We start from the raw sequence: 18,653 nt of genomic DNA, 5'->3' as shown, positions 1-18,653 counted from the left end.
AAAGTGTAATTCCTGTTCCATTCTGAACCTCAGGCTGGAGAATGGCTGTGTCTCATCTCTGGAGATGGAGAAAGCTTTTTGTCCTGGCTCTGGTTTGGTGTTTGATAACACCGATCTCAGCTGAAGTGCCCCAGATTCCCTCACCTGCATTTGCTCCCAAATTTCCCAGTCCTTTGAAGAACAGCATTATCTGCAGAGCTCTCTGTAAGGAGGGCCCTCCTCAATTTTGGATAAAATTATTATCCATAAACCAGACCAAACCTAAATGACTGCAGACACCTAAGGTTGTAGGGTCAGTGTGAGATTTAAAGCAGCCACATGTCCTTTCTTTTAATGGCAAAAGTTAATTTAGGCAAATTCAATGGCTTTTGGGAGCTGACCTCAGCCACAGGATCATTGGTACAGGGCTGACAGCTCTGGAAAAGTTCATCCCTTCCATGGTTTCTGCCACCTGGTATCAGTTAGGAAGTCCCCAGCTCTTGATCTTTTCTTGTCTAATCAAGTTGTTTACTTTATCCTCAGACTGTTTCTTCAGTGAGCTGTAGCTACTTCCTTTCAAGAATGAAATGCATGCCCACATGAGAACAAAATGGCTTGAGGCTCAAGTGCTGTGACTGTGGATGAATTTCTGATGGGTAGAAGTTTGTAATTTGGGGGATTTTTTTTTTTTAACATGGCTTTTTCTTGTAGCTTGACTGTTTGTCCATCTCAGACTGCTGCTGTAGTTTTGCTGGGGGTTTTTTTTGTAGTTTTTTCCTCTAGTTTTGCTTCCATGGATCCCTGCAAAGCTTTTTTCTTCCAGTTATTGATGTTGACACGATAATCTGAAAGTATTTCAGAGTATCCTTAGATCACTCGGTTCAATGGGAGCCTGTTTAAAAATAATGCAGAAATCTCCTCATCTTCCTGCCTCCAGAGCCTGGGGCTGAAGGAGACCTTTTTTTGGGAGTCCTCCCAGTACAAATGAGAGGGAAATGTTGATGTGGGTTTAATTTGTGAGAGTCAGTGGTGTTTTATCCCCAGACTCCAGCGTGGGAGGGCTGACAGCATTGTTTGAGCAGTTGCATTTCATCTCTCCAGCCTAGAGATAAGTTGTGCCGCAGAGTTCAACAAGACTTTGGGCAGTTGCTGTTAAGCAAACGCTGAGGAATGAACTCTGAAAATGTCAGAAGACTCAGTGTTGATCTGCAGAATGGTACAGGAAGTTCCATCAGGGGAACAGGCTGAACCAAGATCCCCATTCTTGGAGAGCATCCCCAGCCCCTCAGCGGGTGCTGCAGACTCACTGGGAGTGCCTGGGGATCTCTCTGCAAAACTTAAACTCTCAGGAGGACATGGGAACTCCTGACTGATGCCTTAAATCTGGGATTTGGATCCCAGTCTGCAGCTAGAGACCAGCTCTAGAGTGGAGAATGTTTTTCTGTCAGTGTGAGGCACTGCACGAGGTGGGGACAAGCACTGTTTGTCAGAATTGTGGGATTAAATCAGCCTCTGTCTCATCTGATACTGCACTGGAGATTTATGGCACAGATTTGGTTATGGGAAGAAGTACATCTGTGGTTTATTTTTTTTTTTAAGACAGATGTCTGTGATGTAACTGGAAGTGAAGCAAAACACATTGAAAAACAGCCTCTAATACTTTTTTTTTCAGAAGTCTATTCATTAACTTGTGTTATGTGAGCACTTGGTCTGGTATTTTGATTTGCTATATAAAGCCTGAGTTCAGTTCATGCCTTGATTTTTAAAATTCCTATCTTTGGCCCATATTACATCATCTTTCTTCCTTGTCTCCCATGAAATATCTTGGGTCCTGATGCTTCAGCTAAATCCTCACTTTGAATAATGGATTTGCTCTTCAGTGAAAACAGTGACACAGTTATCAGCCTTAAGAACTAATTCCAAAAAACATGACCAAGTCTTCCCTTAATTTGAGTGGCCATGCCATGTTCCAAGACCCATAAACTCAGTTTATTAGGCTAATTAAGTTGTGCAATGGGAAGGAAAGAAAAATAACTTGATGCTTTAAAAAGCTGGAGGGAGATAAAAGGAGAAATGACCAGCTCACCTGAGCTGTAGTGTTTAGTTTGAGTCCCTGAAGACCTCTGCAAATTTGTCCTGAGGAACAGAGATTAAAAGCTGTCTAGGGAGAGGTTTGTGAGTCCCCCCAGCCCTTGAAGTGCCAACTGAATCCCTCCTGGTTCTGCACTCATGGAGCTGAAGGTGAGGCATGACAAAACTCTGCCTTCTGCTGGCACTGATTCCACCCAGGGCCTCTTCTGTGGCACTGGGGACCAGCACCAGAGGGGTTTCAGCAGGAAAGTGCTGCTTGCCTCTGGTTTGACCTCAGCAGGAGTGAGCCTCTCCATCTCTTTGGAGTTTTTTTCTGAGGAACTCACTGTGTGGGTGAGGAGAAACCTGGGTTGGGTACCCTGAGCTTGTCTTCACCCAGATTTTGGCTGCTGCTTCTTCCTCTGGGGCAGAGACATCAGCAGAGTGAACCCAGGATATTCATCCTCAACTCCAGACCCAGGCAGGGAATTTTTAAGGCTTTTCTTGGGGAAAGAGGAGGGTATGAAATGTGTAAGCAGGGCCTGGCAAGAACCTGCCAACTCCTGCCTCCCATGGAAGGGCTCCAGCAAGGCTTCTTCAGAGGTGGGGTGGCTTGAAGGGACTCAGTGGCAGTGGGAAACATCTTTTAGACTCCCCAAACAACTCATTTGCTAGATTTGATTCCCAAAGTGCTGCAGACAGGCACGTGGTGAAGTGGGGAACTCAGCTACCAGAAGTGTTCCTGGCTGGATTTTTAATTTCTGTCCTGGGGTCTCTCAGGTGCTTACAAAAATGCAGACAAGCTGGAAGTGGTTTTGTAGGCTTTACCTAAAATACTGAAAATGAGTCTGCTGACCTTTGGCAGAGAGGAACACTTGTGAATTCCCAGTATCCTGTTGAAATAAATTTTTGAGGAGGATGAGTGTGAGTTAAGTAGTGCAGCTCTTCCCTGCATTCTTTCATTGGCTCAGGAAAATGTTGTGGTATTTTGCTGGTGCCAAACTGCCTTCAGCAGGAGGCCTGCTCGTGTCACACACACTGGAACCACTTCTGTTCCACCTCTCATTTCCCCCCTGCTTCCTTACCAGCAGAGATGAATGGGAAGATAGGGCAGGACATGGATTTTCCAGTAAGAAATTGGAATTAGAGCTCCTTGGTAAACCAAAATATGTAAGTTAGCTCAGAAGGAGTGAGTTTGTGCTCTGTGTAATACCAAGGAATGTTAGGTTCTGCTTCCTTTCCCCGCAGCTTTAGCAGCAATACTGACCCTTGTGGGAGGAACTGGCCATTTGCACCTTGGATCTTGAGCCTGAAAAGGCACATCAGAGTCAAAGAGCAGATTTTGTGTGTAAAGAGCAAGTGGATGTAGCTCAGTGTCAGTCAGAGAGAGGGGTTTGGTGTGCCAAGGAGAGCTGACCTTGGAAACAGCAGCTCAGGGCTGGCAGAAAGCTGGCTCTCCTTCAGGATCTGGGATCCTGGGGTGTCCTGCCTCTTGGTGCAGCTGGGGCTGTGGCAGAGTGGAGAATCAAACTGCCCAAGGTCATCTCTCAAGTTCTGCTTGAGCTGAACCTCCTTCAGCTGCTTTGGCTTCTCCCTAAAAACTTCCTGCTGGACAGGACAGCAGGTACTGGCTCTGCCTTCCTCTCAGTGCTGCTCAGCAAAGCTCTGGCTGCATGGAAGCACCCATGAATCCTTTACTGATTTGTGGTTTTGCTCAGTTGAAGCTATTTCTGTATAAAAACAAGACAAGCTTTCTGTTACAGGGGAGATTCAGTATTACTCACCTCAGCTGGTTCACACAGGTTGTCTCTTGGGTTTAGGGATTGCTTGGCAAGTTATGAGCAAAAAATAAATCTATTTATGCCTTGTGATTGCAAGTTTAAGTTTATTGAATTTATTATCACCTGCTTTTATTGAAGATATGATAGCTTTAAGCTTAGCTGTCTATGAGTGACTTCTAAAAGCTTAATTGGTTAAAATTGAGCTTGATGAATGCAGATTTATGTGTGTTGTCCAGGAGATGTGGTGAAAATGTCTTTGCATGCAATGTAACAAATGCCATACTGTTGTCCAACCAAGTTTTGCCTGATATTACAAATCTATTTTTGACCAGATGCTGATAGCAGTCTAATTAACGTGCCATTAGTGAATACTAAAACAAGCTTGTTTTCTGTGTTCTTCCTCCCCCAGGACAAAATGTTTCACTTTTGGGTAAATACATTCTTCATAGGACTGGATGAAAATTCAGACAAAGTAGAAAATGGAAGTCTAGTTGCAGATCAGGAACTTGATGGTATTTTCAGTACAGAGCGCTCAGATAATGATAAGGAATATTTAATCCTTACATTAACAAAAAACGATCTAGACAAAGCAAATAAAGACAAAGCCAACAGATATTTCTCTCCAAACTTCAAGGTCAGTATATTTTATGTGTGAACAAAGCTGAAAAGCTGCATGATTTGTTTGTTTTGCCTTTGGAGGGACCATGTGAAACTGTTGTGTAGAAGCTGAGTTCATGTGTCAGTATTGCCATCACTTAGCAAAGCTCTGAGCTTTATGCTTTTATCTGCTTTTTGGGGAGCTGATGCATGTTGAGAGGCTGGGGTTGAAGTCTTCAGGTTGTTCCAGGTGTTTGTCAAAGCCATCAGAGGTTGGGAGAGCTGCTGGCCAGGTGCCATCTTCCCTGCCTGAGCTGTGGGCTGGGCACACTGAGCTCCTGAGCTGGTTTGCAGCTGTTCCATGGGAAGCACAGGGGGCCACAAGGATGATCTGAGGAGAGGAGCTGGGCCTGGTCAGTCTGGAGAAGGGAAGGCTGAGGGGGATCCCATCAATCCACACAGACATCTCCAGGGGCTGCTCTGTCACTGTTCCAGTGACAGGATGAGGAGCAAAGGCCATAAACTAAAACACAAATTCCCCCTCAACACGAGGAAGAACTTCTTTCCATGAGTGTGGCAGAGCCCTGGAACAGCTGCCTGGGCAGGGTGTGGAGTCTCCCTCTCTGGATTCATCCCAAGCCCACCTGGAAATGCTCCTGTGCTTGGGCAGGGGCTTGGGCTGGATCATCTCCAGAGGTCTCTTCAAGCCCAGCTGTCCTGTGATTCTGGGAATACCTTACTTACCCTGGCACTTGAGCTTTGGGGAGTATGAGCCATTGCCAGCATTGTTTTAAACATGCAAAAGGCATTTGTAAGATTCCAGCATTTTCTGACTTGCTCATAAAAGATCAGCCAGAGTTTGTTTGAAGGTAATAGTCATAGCTTGGAATATTGCTTGGGTCAGACTTCCCACACAAGAGTCACCCATTAGAGAAGGTTTTGTTCACTCCTGTGCACTCACTCTTCCTGCAATCTCCTGGTGCTCTGGGAGTTGGGGAAGGCAGGAGGGTGTGCTGGGGTGTCCTGCTGCTGCAGCTCAGGAGCACCTGAGCACTCAGCCAGACACAATTCCTGCAGCTGGGCTGGAAAATCCTGCTGCTTTGCCAGGGCTGGAATTGAGGGGCTGGCAAACCTCTCTCTGGGGAGAGGAGCACGGGTGTGACTCAGGGTAGCCAGGACCTGTGCTGTTAAAAATTGCTCAGTTAAATCCAGGTTCCCTTTTTAAATGTTGTTTTTTCCTTCCCCAGGTGAAGCTATTTTTCACAAAAACAGTAGAAGAGCCATCAAACCCAGAGGCTAGCAGTTCAACTTCTGTAACACCAGATGTTAGTGACAATGAACCTGATCATTATAGATACTCTGACACCACTGACTCTGATCCAGAGAATGAACCTTTTGATGAAGATCAGCATACGCAGATTACAAAAGTCTGAATATTTTTTTTATCAGAGATAAAAAAGAACCATACAAAAAAAAAAAAAAAACATGAAGACAGACAAACTTGAATAAACTGAAAAAAAAAAAGGACCTTTCTAAATGGCAAAAGGACATAGTGTCAGATTACCAGTTATAGGAACAATTCTTTCCTGACCAATCTTGTTTTGCCCTACAAATCTACAGGGTTTGACACTTGTCCAGTCGGGGGGGTTAAAGAAAGGTTACGTAGCTCTTATGTATATACCTTTTTGTGTCAAAGGACATTAAAACTTCAATTAGGAACTATAAACATGGCACTTTCCCATTTTATTCCAGTTTTATAAAAGTGGAGACAGACCTAATGTGTATGCGTAGGAATTTTTCCTTTTGTGTTCTGTCACCAAACGAAGTTTCAAAAACCGAAAAGAAAAAAAAAAATTTTTACAGGTTCACATCCTGCCCCTTTTTTTGCACTTGTGTGGCAACAGAAAAGTCTGCAGTTGGCTAAGAGATGTTTCTAGAAGGTTTTTCCTACATTCTAATGCATGTTTTTTGGATGGGGGCTGGAAGGTGATGCTCGGAAAGGAGCGTGGCCTGTGTACCGTGTCCGGCTGTTCCATGCACCTTTCCTCAGCATGCTGCCCTAATTCATCCGGGACAATGGGTGAGGAGTCGCCGCTGTCACTGCTTGTTGTTTGTGCATTTTTCATTTTTTTTAAGTGTAATGGTGCTAGAAAAGGCAGCTAGAGAGAGTGATTCTGTCTAGGGGTACAGGAATGAACCTTCACGACACCCACGAGACCCGCGCTATGAAGGGAGACAAGGAATTGGGGTCAAGAGAAACAAAAACAAACAAACAAAAAAAAAAAAACAGCAAAAGGAAACACAGCAACAATGACTTAACCATACAAATGTGGAGGCTATCAACTAAAGTAAGAGCTTGAAACAAATGGTTACCAAATTAGACAATGATTTATTGGGATTTTTTTCTGAATTGTAATGGCTGCTCCATCTCCTGTGTAATCAAGGCCAGTGCTAAAAGTCAGATGCTCTTAGTGCAAAAACATCAGTCAACATCTTACATTTATATTAGTAGTTTTTCAATCATATTCCTGCTGTGAATACTTCATGTGCTGCCTTGCAAGCTTTATTTTTTTTTTTTTTCCCTCTCATGAATATAAAAAGATTTTGTAATGGTGCACAGGAAATGTCATTGGAGATTCTCCAGGTTAGTGTTTGTTTGGAAGATTTCTGATGCATTTTTTCAATCAAACCTCTGTCAGCCGTTCCACCCCTTTGACCTTACACATTCTATTACAATGAGTTTTGCAGTTTTGCACACTTTTTTTTTTTAAGAAAAAAAAAAAAGTCATTAACTGTTAGGGAATTTTACTTGAATACTCATTACCTGCAATGTTTAAAAAACGGACATTACACACCAGAGACAGGAAACCAGTGTTGCAGTAAATTCTCAACGCTGTAAATGAAGATTAAAAAGCAGAACTTGTCCCAAATACATTACTATCAAAAACAACCCCTCAAACCACCCAAGAAATTGTTTTTCTAAGCCAAGTGGCAGTGTTGGATTATTTGTTCCTAGGGTAGGGCTCAAAGTTGGCTTCTGGTGGATGATTGTCATGCCCAGCCTGAGGTGGCTCAGGAGTCCAGCTGCTGGCACATCCAGATGTGAATGGGCCATGAGCAGCTGACCCCAAATTGATGCTTTTTTTTAGGGTGTAGTACACACATCCCCCTGCTTAATTAACTTCTTGGTGCTGACATGGAAGTTCATGAGCTGTGTTCTCAGCCAGAATTATGAATGGGATCTGTCAGAGCCCTGTACAGCAGCATTAATGGTTGGAATTGGAACCACACAAGGCAGGACTTTCACTAATTACAATTGGGAAACTGAGGTGTAAAGGGCTTTTAAAGATTTTTTTTTCCTTACCTGGTTTCTGTTGGTCAATTCTGCTCCTCAGATTCATGATTCTAACTTCTAACAAAGCTGGTAATCCGTTCTGACTTACAGGTTTCATTAGACTTTAATGGATCAAGGTTCAGTGCTCATTGTGACGAGCAGGAGGTGGTTTTCCCTTGGGAACAGGAATTTTAACTCTTACCCTTCCAATCGTGTTTTCACCCTGTCTGGTTTATAACAGTTGAAAGTTGTGTTGTGCTTAAATAAAGCCAAGTGCTCGTGCTTGGATAGTGTTGGGATCTTGGCAGTGCTGCGTGTCCCACTTCGGATAATCAGGATTGGATGGTGCAGCTCCAGTCGGTGACGCCGGATCGGGAATCAGGACGCAAGGATGGGCTTTTGCACTGTTCTTTTTCCTTTGGAATGTGAAGGTTGGAATGAGGGTTTTTGGTGTTTTGTTTTGTTTTTTTTTTAATTTTTTTTTAATGTTTCGACGTCTTTGAGAAGCCTTGCTTACATTTTATGGTGTAGTCATTGGAAATGGAAAAATGGCATTATATATATATATATTATATATATAAATATATATTATACATACTCTCCTATACTTTATTTCAGTTACCACCCCCATAGAAGTTGACAAGAATTGCTATGACTGAAAGGTTTTTGAGTCCTTACTAAAACTTTATTTATGACAGTATTCATAATTAGCTTGAGCTGCATTCTCTAGGTAATCTTTCCTTGAGTTTCCAGACTGTAGGCTTCAGCCTGTTGGGATGTGCAAGAGCTTACATGTCTGAAACTACTTGAAGGCATCACTTTGGTAAGAGCTTAAGTGTAAAGGCCCTGAAGCATCCCCTGGGCTTGGGCAGCCCCAGTGGAAATCTTTGCCACAGCTCCTCCAGGGCAGCTGTGCAAAATCAGCCTCCAGATTCCTCCCCGGGGCACACATTGTAAACTGAAGTGGAGTTTACATGCAGCATCGAAATTAGCTTTCCAAATTCAAAACAAAACAAAAAAAAAAAAAAGCCACCTTGAAATAATCCAAGAAGAGGATGCTGGTGTGCAAGTTCCATGTTTAGTCCTAGCAAATGTGTGCAATATGTTAACGATGCCTGTGGTTGCCACGAAGTGCCTCGTTTACCTTCTCAATACTGTTGGAAAGTGTCGTGCATGCAGATGGATGGGGTGGGACTGTGCACTAAAAGGGGCTCCAACTGCAGCGTTTTGGCAGAGCTGCCTTTCTCTGCCACTTCAAATTTTCCAGTCTGTTTTCATATAGCATATATATATATAGATACTAAAAGAAAAAAAAAAAATCAGTCTGTTAAGCAGCCTTACTCTGATTCAGCCTCTTCAAATACTATTGTGCTGTGCAACAGTGGCTCTGTGTGTAACTGAGAATACACAAAAACCAAGTATGACATGTACAGGATAATGCCTCATACAAATCAGATGTCCGTTTGTTATTGTGTTTAACAACCCTTTATCTCTTAGTGTTAAAACTCCACTTAAAACTGATTAAAGTCTCATTCTTGTCACTGTGTGGGTGTTTTATTGCAGTGTTCTGAGCTTGGCAAACAGCTCACACGTTGTGCTTGTAAAGCTGTGGAATTTGGAGCCAAGGGTGCTCCTTGTGCATCCAGGGATCGGAAGGGAGCTGCAGCTCCAAAGGCTGCTGTGTCCCAGAGGTTTGACCAGGGCAGCAGTGGAACTCCAGATGTGTGCAGGGATGTCAGACCCTCACTTTGGTGTCCTGCTGAGGGGCAGGGGCACCTCCTGGGGCGTCAAACCACACAAGCAGTGTGGTTGTGCCTGTCCCCAGTGCCTGAGGAGCTGTAGGAAAGATGGAGACAGACTGATGACAAGGAAAAGGGGAATGGATTCCCACTGCAAGAGGGATATTGGGAAGAAATCCTTCCCTGTGAGGGTGGGCAGGCCCTGGCACAGGGTGCCCAGAGCAGCTGGGGCTGCCCCTGGATCCCTGGCAGTGCCCAAGGCCAGGCTGGACTCTGGGGCTGGGAGCAGCCTGGGACAATGGAAGGTGTCCCTGCCCATGGCACTGGATGGACTTTGAGGTCCCCTCCCTCCCAAACCAGTCTGGGATTCTCTGTTTAGTCTCCATGAGAACTTAATTAAAAATTCACCTTGTAAATGGTGTAATGTTGCATCTGCTGCATAATGAGATCTGAATCCCACCTGAGAGTTCTTTTCCTGAAGTAGCTTTACATTGACAAGGAGATGCATTTTTCCCTATAGAATCATAGGATTGTTGAGGCTGGAAAGGCCCTTTGAGATCATCAAGGCCACTCTCAGATGAGGTCAAGTAGCTAATTTTGGGGTTCTGGTTGGTTGGCTGTTTCCAAGCCAGATTTTAAAGTGGCACCTCAATCCTAGGAGGTGTTCCCTGTTCCCAGGGTTACCCTGGGCCTGCAGGGCTCTCAGAGGGGTGGGGAGGTGACTTCAGGTGGCTCTTGTCACTCCTCCATCCTTCCCTCTGCTGCTAACACCAGCCCTGGCCCACGTTTGGCTGAGCATCCCCAAAAATCTCCCCTTCTGGTGGGACAGGGGAGGTTTGGGGGGCAGTGTTGGCCAGGTGGGGTTTGCACCTCAGCACGTGCTGCTGCCCAAAGCTGTCAATGCATGTTGACATTGACAACTGAGCTTGGTTTGCATCCAAAAAAATGAAATTAGGGTGGGAAGAGGCAGAGGAAGGGCAGGAAGCTCAAAGGAGAGTGGTTTGAACAGGGTTCAACATGATGAGGAGTTTCTGTAGATACAGAGATCTCTCTCTATGAAAAGATTCTGCTCTGGAGACAGAAGAGAAGTGCTATGGGCAGAGGATTTATATTTATTTGACTTTTACACTCTTGTCCCATTGATGAAAGTCCCATGGCCCAGCCCCCAGCAGCTAAAGGTGCTTTCTATGAGCTTTCTATGCTCATTTTTCCCACTCTGGTGACCCTTGTGGTGACAGAGCTTCCCAGGGAGGTGCTGGGTGCCAGCCCAGAGGACAATCCCTGTGCTCTCCATGTCCTCTGAGCCCCTCCAGCTCCAGGGCCTGCCTGAGCTTTCCCAAGCCCAGGGAGCAGCAGCTCAGTTCCATCAGATCCCTTCCTAGGTGGTTAATAATTAATTGTGTCTTCTTTTAAAGCTGCAGCAGAGCTATAAATTGCACTCTTTTAAGAAGGAAAGACGTTGGTAGGAGAATTTTGAAGTGTTTTTCCTGCAGCTGGTTGGTTCTTCTTTGGCTTCTTGTCACCCTCATTCTTTGGTGTCTTCTCAAACCCCATCTTTCCACATCTGTCCCTGGTAATTCTCCTCCTTTCTTTTTTTTTTTTTTTTTTAATTTTTTTTTTAATTTTTCCTACACAGTCCTGTGCTAGGCAGATGAGAAAATCCCTTTATTTTGAACTGATGGGCCCATTAAAATAAAAACCCTTACTTGTTTCTTTGCCTTTTGCTCCCTGTTCTTTTGCTCCTTTTCCTAGTTGGGCTTTCTTATGGCATTTCATTGTTTTTGCATTTTTCCATGTGTTTTCTCTCATTTCCCACCTATCTTCTGTGCTTTCAAACTTCTCAGCCACTGCTCTGTGTTGCAGTATAGGACAGGTAATTATTTTATGCCTGGGTTTTTTTAGGTTTTTTTTTTTTTTAGTTTATTTGTTTGGTTGTGGTTTATTTTTACCTTTTTGTCCACCAAGCTTTATTCTGAAGACCTAGCAAGAAGAAACACTTTTAGGGTGCCTTTTTTTTAAAAAAAAAAAAGAAAGAACAGCTCTGAGAAACGTCAGGGTTGTGCAGGTTCAGCAGATGTGTTTGCCTTGGTGAGCTCCTGGTGCTCTGCACAACCCTGGATGTGTTTGTCTGGTCTAATGGGAACCATGGGACTTGTGATGAGCAACCTGAATTAAAAAACTTGTTAATGAACTGCTGGGCTACACTTTCCAGCTGCAAATGTTGCTCTATGGGCTGTACTGGCTACAGAAATATTTTTTACAAAGGGGTTTAGTGTGGTTTATTTTTATTTTTTGAGGGCTCCTGTGCTTGGTAATTTACTTTGTCTCCCATGACTAAGCCCTGAAATAAATTCATGGTTTTTCTTTGTGATTTCCTGTTCATGGAGGGGTTTTAAGCTGATAAAAGGTGATCTTTCAGAGGCTGAGCTTTGTGCTTTAAATGACCCTTTGTGTAATTCAGGCTGCTTCAGGCCCTACTGGTGTTTTTTTGGCCTTTAACAAAATAATTGTAGCATGAAGGTGATGTGGGGTCTGGGAGAGGCTGAGAGCAGCTGGGAAATGCTGGATTGAGGAATTCCAGCAGCCTGCACAGAGAGATCAGGGCTGCCCCATGGCAGCAGGAAAAAATGGGAAGGATTCTGTCATGGAAATCTGTGCAGGAATGAGCCTTTAAAAGGGAAATTAATGAGTCTGGAGGAGAAGGCGGCAAAGGCTTTAATGTAAAGCAGGGTTTGGTAATGGGAGAGTGAAACCTGGTGGGTGGAGGTATGGAACTTGTGAGGAAAGGGGTGATGGCACATGTTTATAGAGATTTGCTGGGCTTCTGCAAGGATGGGATGGAGCAGCTGATGAGAGGTGGCTGAGAGGCAGCTGGAGGGAGGGAGATGCCTTTGGGAGGTTGGCTTGGGGATCCTCTGCTTTAAAAAGTGTTTGAAACTATGGAAACAGGAGGGCTGACAGCTCCAGACTGGAGTTGGGACTGCAAGCAGCTCAGGAAAACGTTGGGATTTGCGTTGGAGGATGGGAAAGATCAGCAGTGAGAGGAGACTGATAACATCCACTCAGCACACAAAAAGGAGTGAGCGCTGGTTATTCCCCTTCCCTGAAGAGCAGCTCTTGGGAAGGATTTGGCTTCTCCCTGAAATCTGAACGTGCAGAAAAGCAGCTCTGGCCCGTGGTTTTTGAGTGTTTGAAGGTTCAGGGGTTCTCAGGCCTCACTCACCCTTCAAACCAACCTGGGGAGGGCTGGGGGCTTCCTGGAGAAGCTGCAGCCCCCCCGGGAAAGGGAAGGGCTGGAAGCTCCACTGAGCTGAGGAACACAGAGCAGTGACAAAAAGCCAAATAGGAAGGTTGGAATTGTTTTCACCCCAGCTAGTCCATCCTCTTGGTTTTTAATTTGTCTCTTTTGTGTTGAAAGGAAAGAAAAGCTTTGCACAAGAGCCCCCAGCTCAGGTGTTTGTGCCTTGAAGCAGGAGAAGGGATGGCACCCAGGGATGGCACGCTGGCACCCAGCGTGTCTGTGTCCTTCTCTGAGGGTGGGGGCTCTGCTGCAGCACTCCAGGGAATGCTCTGCCTTCCCCTGAAGGTTGGAGCACAGAAAAAAAGACTCTGCAAGGGGAATTTGCCACCTTCATCTCTTTGTCAGCTCCCCCTGACAGACTTCACTCCCCAAGAGCAAGATCTGGAGAGTTTATTGTGGAGGAGCGTGAGCAGAGCTGCCAAACTCTGACATTCACACAGGATAAAGCTCTACCTACCTGCTGGACAAAAACTGAGCCTTGGCAAAGCATCTCCTGAGCAGTAGCTGGAGGTGGGAGTGTGAATGACCCTCAGCCAGCCCAGTGCTCATGGTGTGGCCTTTGTGTCCTTGCTGAAGGTCCCAGACTGTGATCAGGAGCTTGCACAGCTTTGCAGCAGTTTCATCCATCCATCATCCATCATCCATCCATCCATCCATCCATCCATCCATCCATCCATCCATCCATCCATCCATCCATCCATCATCCATCCATCCATCATCCATGCATCCATCCATCCATCCATCCATCCATCCATCCATCCATCCATCCATCCATCATCCATCCATCCATCCATCCATCCATCCATCCATCCATCCATCCATCATCCATCCATCCATCATCCATCCATCATCCATCCATCCATCATCCATCCATCCATCCATCCATCCATCCATCCATCCATCCATCCATCCATCCATCATCCATCCATCCATCCATCATCCATCCATCCATCATCCATCCATCCATCCATCCATCCATCCATCCATCCATCCATCCATCCATCCATCCATTCATCCATCCATCCATCCCTCTTCTTCTCTGTCTTCATAGCAGAAATAAACTTGGGATTGGGAACTTTTGATCACTTTGGTTCAGAGCAGAGCAAGGGCAGCACTCCAGGCCCCTCAGGGGAGCTGGGGTTTGTTTTTTAGGGATTTGGCAACGTGCTTACAGCAGCATGAAGGGGATGGGTGGACACAGCCCCAGGCAGCCCCCGAGGTGGCTCTTGGCAGGGAGGAAATGCAGGAAATGAGGAGGTGGATGTGCCCTGGAGTCACTTCCACTGTGCAGAGAGGGGCTGAGTTATGGGGATGGGAAAGGAAATAATTTGGGGGATCTGTGAGCAGCTGGGGGCCCTGGGGCAGCACCTACACCCTCACCCAGGTGCTGTGGCATGAGCTGACCAAGAAGTGCTGCCCAAAACTCCCATTTCTGTAGTTCAGGAGATGTTTTTTCTTTTCTTTAAAAAACTAGAGTGCAGCCAAGGTTGTCAAAAAGGTAAAATGTGGAGCAAACAAAGACTCATGCACATGTTTCACTGTGTTGTAGAGGTGTGTTCTGAGATAGCAAAAAAAAAACTAAACAACTGAGCTGTCTATAGCAGCAATTATCATTGGTTTTAATAATATCAAGGCTGTCCAGTCTTGATATACATGAAGTACCCTACATGCATGGCCAACATATTTCACTGTGTTGTGGAGGTGTGTTCTGAGATGGTAAAAAAAAAATCTGAGCTATCTGGTGGGTTTTTTTTGGCCTTTGACAAAATAATTGTAGCATGAAGGTTATGTGGGGTCTGGGGTCTATGATTGCTTTTAATAATATCAAGAGTGTCCAGACTTGATACACATGAAATACCCTACATGCATGGGTATTTCATGTTTCAACATATTTCACTGTGTTGTAGAGGTGTGTTCTGAGATGGTAAAAAAGAATATCTGAGCTGTCTACAGCAGCAATTATCATTGCTTTTAATAATATCAAGGCTGTCCAGTCTTGATATCCACTAAATACCCTACGTGCATGGCCAGGGTGCTCAAGGTGTGCTTTTGACCCAGGTTAGCGGCCATGACCTGATGTCCTCTCCTCAGTACTTGCCTTCCCTTTGAAAGGTGCATTGTTCTGACAAAGCTGGTGGATGTTTTGGGCTGGAGCTCAGTGCCCAGCTCATCTGCAGCTGAGCTCTCTCAGAGCAGCCACTTCCTGCAGCAGCTGCAGGGGAGCTGGGCTGCCCCTGCATGGCCTGAGCCCCAGAGCAGTGCCCAGGGGTCAGATCCTTGTGCTCCATCCCTGCAGCTCTGGGGGACTCTTGGGATTCCAGCTGGTCACAGTGACTTTGAGATGTGTCAGAAAATCCCTTTTCCCAGCCCGGCTGTCAAAGGAGGAGTCAGAGCTCTTCAGTTCTCGTTCTCAAGGTTGTTTATTGTTTCTTATCTATAAAATTCTTTCTCTGGCCTGCTGAGGTCTGTTCAGCAGGTCAGACAGAGGCACACTGGTGTTATCTTTTTATACTAAAAACTACATATGCAATATTTACCATAACTTCTGAATACCCATCACCCATGTTAGACAGTGAGCTTCTACTCTAAACCCATCCAAAAGTGCCACCATCACAGCAGAAGATGGAGGCCAAGAAGAAGAAGGAGAAAGGCTGGACAGGCCCAGATTCCTCCATCTTGCCCCCTGAACCCCCATTCTAAAAACCCCAAAAAATCTATTTTTCACCCCGTGACAAACTAATTATTATTCTACTTAGGCTTTTGTGGCTTGCAGATCCTCATATGAGGTTGGTAACTTTTTCCATGGGTCATAATCAAAGTCACAGGTGCCTTGGGCTCTGTGCCAGGGTCTCTGAGCCCCACCCTGGCAGGGGTTTGAGCCATCCAGCACAGCCAGAGGGATGTCCTGAATTCCAACAGGTGACTCCTCTCCATCACCCTGCCTGGGAGATGACTCACAAGTGGCCCTGCTGCGTCCCTTCCCTGTGACCAACCCCTCCTGGGTGCTGGGCTGCCCTGCACATCTGCCTCTGGGGCTGCAGGGGCTCATTCCCAGCCTGTGAAGAGCTGCCCAAGTCCTCTCTCTCCCCTTCCCACATGGGGCACTTCCTTAATGAGCAATTAAGAGCCCTCAGGGAGCAGATGCAGCTCAGTGATGGAAACAGTTGCACAACAGAGGGTTTGATTAATGCCTTCTGACTTTTCCAAGAGTCAAAGCAAGCTTGGCTTGACTGCAGGCAAGAGGAGAGGTGAGAAGTCTGGACCAGGAGGTGTGAGGGAGGTAAAAGGAGCTGAATGTCCACATAACAACATCTGAAGGGAGACCTGAGAGGAATTGAATGGCCCACTGCCGACTGCTTGCTTTGGGTGGTTGGTTTTGTGGTTTTATTTAGCTCAGTGTCTTGCTGTAAAGCCTTCAAATGTAAAAGTGACAGTTTTGCATGTACAAGTGTGTAACTGCACAACCATTTGGGTTTCTGGCTGACTGAAATGTGTGTCCTGCCCTGTGGCTGGAGGTGCCTGCTCAGGGATGAGTAAGAGCAGGGGATGCACATCTGAGAGCAGCCCAGAACCAGCTGCTGGCCAGGGACCTCCTGAACCTGGGCTGGTTTTTGTGTTCAGCAACCTCCAACTCATCCCTCTGCAAGGCACTGCTCCCATTCCCCTCAAACTGATGCAGAAGCTCTGGGCATCCTCTGCCTCTTGGGACAAGGTGCTGGGGGAAAGTGAGGGAACATCTCCTCAATTCTGTCACACACTCCCAGTCCTTGTGCTGCAAGAGGAGGAGGAGGAAGGACAGCCCTTCCTCCTCCTCCTCCTCCTCCTCCTCCTCTTGGAGGCCTCTGGCAAAGCCACCTCCAGGCTGAAGCCTCCAAGCCTGAATGCAATCCCTCAGACATCTCCAGGTTTTCTGCCATGACAGGATCCCCCTCCCATGGCTGGTTTCCCCCTGGTCCCTCGTGGCACAGCTGTGGCTGCTGGACCTGTGCATCCCCAGAGCTCACTCGGTTTGTCACCATCCTTGTGACATGAGTTTGGTGGTGACACAGGCCAGGATGGCTCTCCCAGGGGTTTTGTCCCACGTGGCACAAGCCTTGTGTGGGCCATGGCCCTGTGAGGAACCACTGAGGGAGCTGGGGGTGCTCAGCCTGGAGAAAAGGAGACTCAGGGGTGACCTTACCACTCTCTACAGCTCCTGAAAGGTGCCTGTGCTCAGCTGGGGCTGGGCTCTTTCTCCAGAATGAGAGCACACAGCCTTAACCTGCACCAAGGGAAATATAGGTTGGATATTAAGAATAAGTTTTTTACACAAAGGGTGATAAAGAACTGGAATGGCTGCCCAGGGAGGTGGTGGAGTCACCATCCCAGGATGTGTTTAAAACCAGCCTGGATGTGGCTCTGGGTGCCAGGGTTTGGTTGAGGGGTTGGGGCTGGGTTGGACTCCATGATCTTGGAGGTCTCTTCCAACCCAACCCAGAGATTCTGGGGTTCTGTGATTCTGTGATCTGTGATTCCGTGAATTCTGTGAATTTTGTCAATTCTGGGATTCTGTGAGTGCCCCTGGCCCTCACTGCTGGAGCACTTTCCCTCCCTGCCCTGCATGTTGGATTTCAGATCACGAGATCAAAGTCAGCACTTCCTATCTCCAGCCTCTCCAGCACGTGTTCCCTTTTTTTGAAGCCCATTAAGTAGTTTAATTGGGAGACAGGAGCTCCTGAATGAGCATTTGGAATTGATGAGCTGCTTCATCCATGCTCATCCCTCACAGGGAGTCACTCCTCACCTGTTTTCTCCCTCTTTGCTGCATTTGGGAGGTGACCCAGGCTTTCCTTCCTTTTGTGTGGCTGTGGCACCGTGCAGGTGGCTGGGGAAGGGTTAATCCCCCTCTTTGGGGGTGTCCTGAGCAGGGCTGATGTTTGTGCTCTGCTCCCAGCCCCCAGCCAAGCCCCAGTGAGGATTTTTCTCTCTGTGTCCCCAGAGGAGCCCAGTGCTCTTGCAAACAGGCTGTGCACATCCTGGACACTTTGACACTTTGTTCTCACCAGGACTGCAGCTTTTCTGTTTGTCTGTCCCAGCTGCTGCCAAAAGCTGACTTTTTATCTGATCTGTGGTCTTCCACCACGAGCTGATGTGGTCCCACTCTGATTTGTGCCTCAGCCCCGCCGTGCTTGGTGCAGGTTGAGCTGTGGTCTCCCAGAGCTGAAGTTTTCCTTCAGCCTTTGCAGCACACAGAAATAAAAGCAGCGCCACTTGTGCTGCTCTCACCTTCCTCACCTCCATATTTATCCTATCCACCTCCATATTTATCCTATCCACCTCCATATTTATCCCTTTGGGTTTGTCATCAGCTGCACCCCTGTGGTCTGACCTCCTCAGCCTCCCCCAGCTGGAGCTGCATCCTCAGGGTGAGCTCCAGCATCTTTTTAAAGATATATTTTTTTTTCCTCTCTCTTTTCCCAAATAGGCAAAATATGCAGATATTGGACCATTTCAGGCTGGAGGTGGCAGGCACCTGGCTTCCATCCAAGGGTTTTCCTGGCTTTGAGGTTGAATCCAGTACCTGTGGACATCAAACCTGTGCTGCTCCACAGCAAATCCTAAATCCACAGGAAATGCCAACAGCCTGGCTCTCTCCTCCATGGATATACCTTCTGAGCACAGGGTTTGTCCTTCTTGATGTGACAGCAAAGGCCCAAAAACGAAGCCACTTCCCACTCCTGTGATCTCCCACCACTGTGTGTGTGCTCCCCCCGAGGGCTGGTGTCCTTCCCATCTTCCCCTTTGCTGTTTTTCCTGCTTTTCTGATTGAGCTGGATTCCTGGGAGCTCATCATCACTAATAATTTAATGAGT

General features: G+C 46.5%; 1 protein-coding gene across 1 annotated transcript in view; it reads left to right on the top strand.

Moving 5' to 3' along the window:
• PTEN (phosphatase and tensin homolog) overlaps positions 1 to 9,302 on the top strand; it is a 48,823-nt gene extending 39,521 nt beyond the window's left edge. Inside the window, exons 8-9 of the mRNA XM_066554303.1 lie at positions 4,240 to 4,464; positions 5,675 to 9,302. Of these exons, the coding sequence (XP_066410400.1) occupies positions 4,240 to 4,464; positions 5,675 to 5,860 (411 nt within the window). The 3' untranslated portion in view covers positions 5,861 to 9,302. The remainder of the gene's footprint in view (positions 1 to 4,239; positions 4,465 to 5,674) is intronic.
• Positions 9,303 to 18,653: the final 9,351 nt, after the last annotated feature.

This window comes from Molothrus aeneus, chromosome 8 (assembly GCF_037042795.1).
Source record: "Molothrus aeneus isolate 106 chromosome 8, BPBGC_Maene_1.0, whole genome shotgun sequence".
NCBI lineage: Eukaryota > Metazoa > Chordata > Aves > Passeriformes > Icteridae > Molothrus > Molothrus aeneus.
Note: the sequence above shows the minus strand (reverse complement) of the source record. Positions and strands in the feature narration are given on the sequence as shown.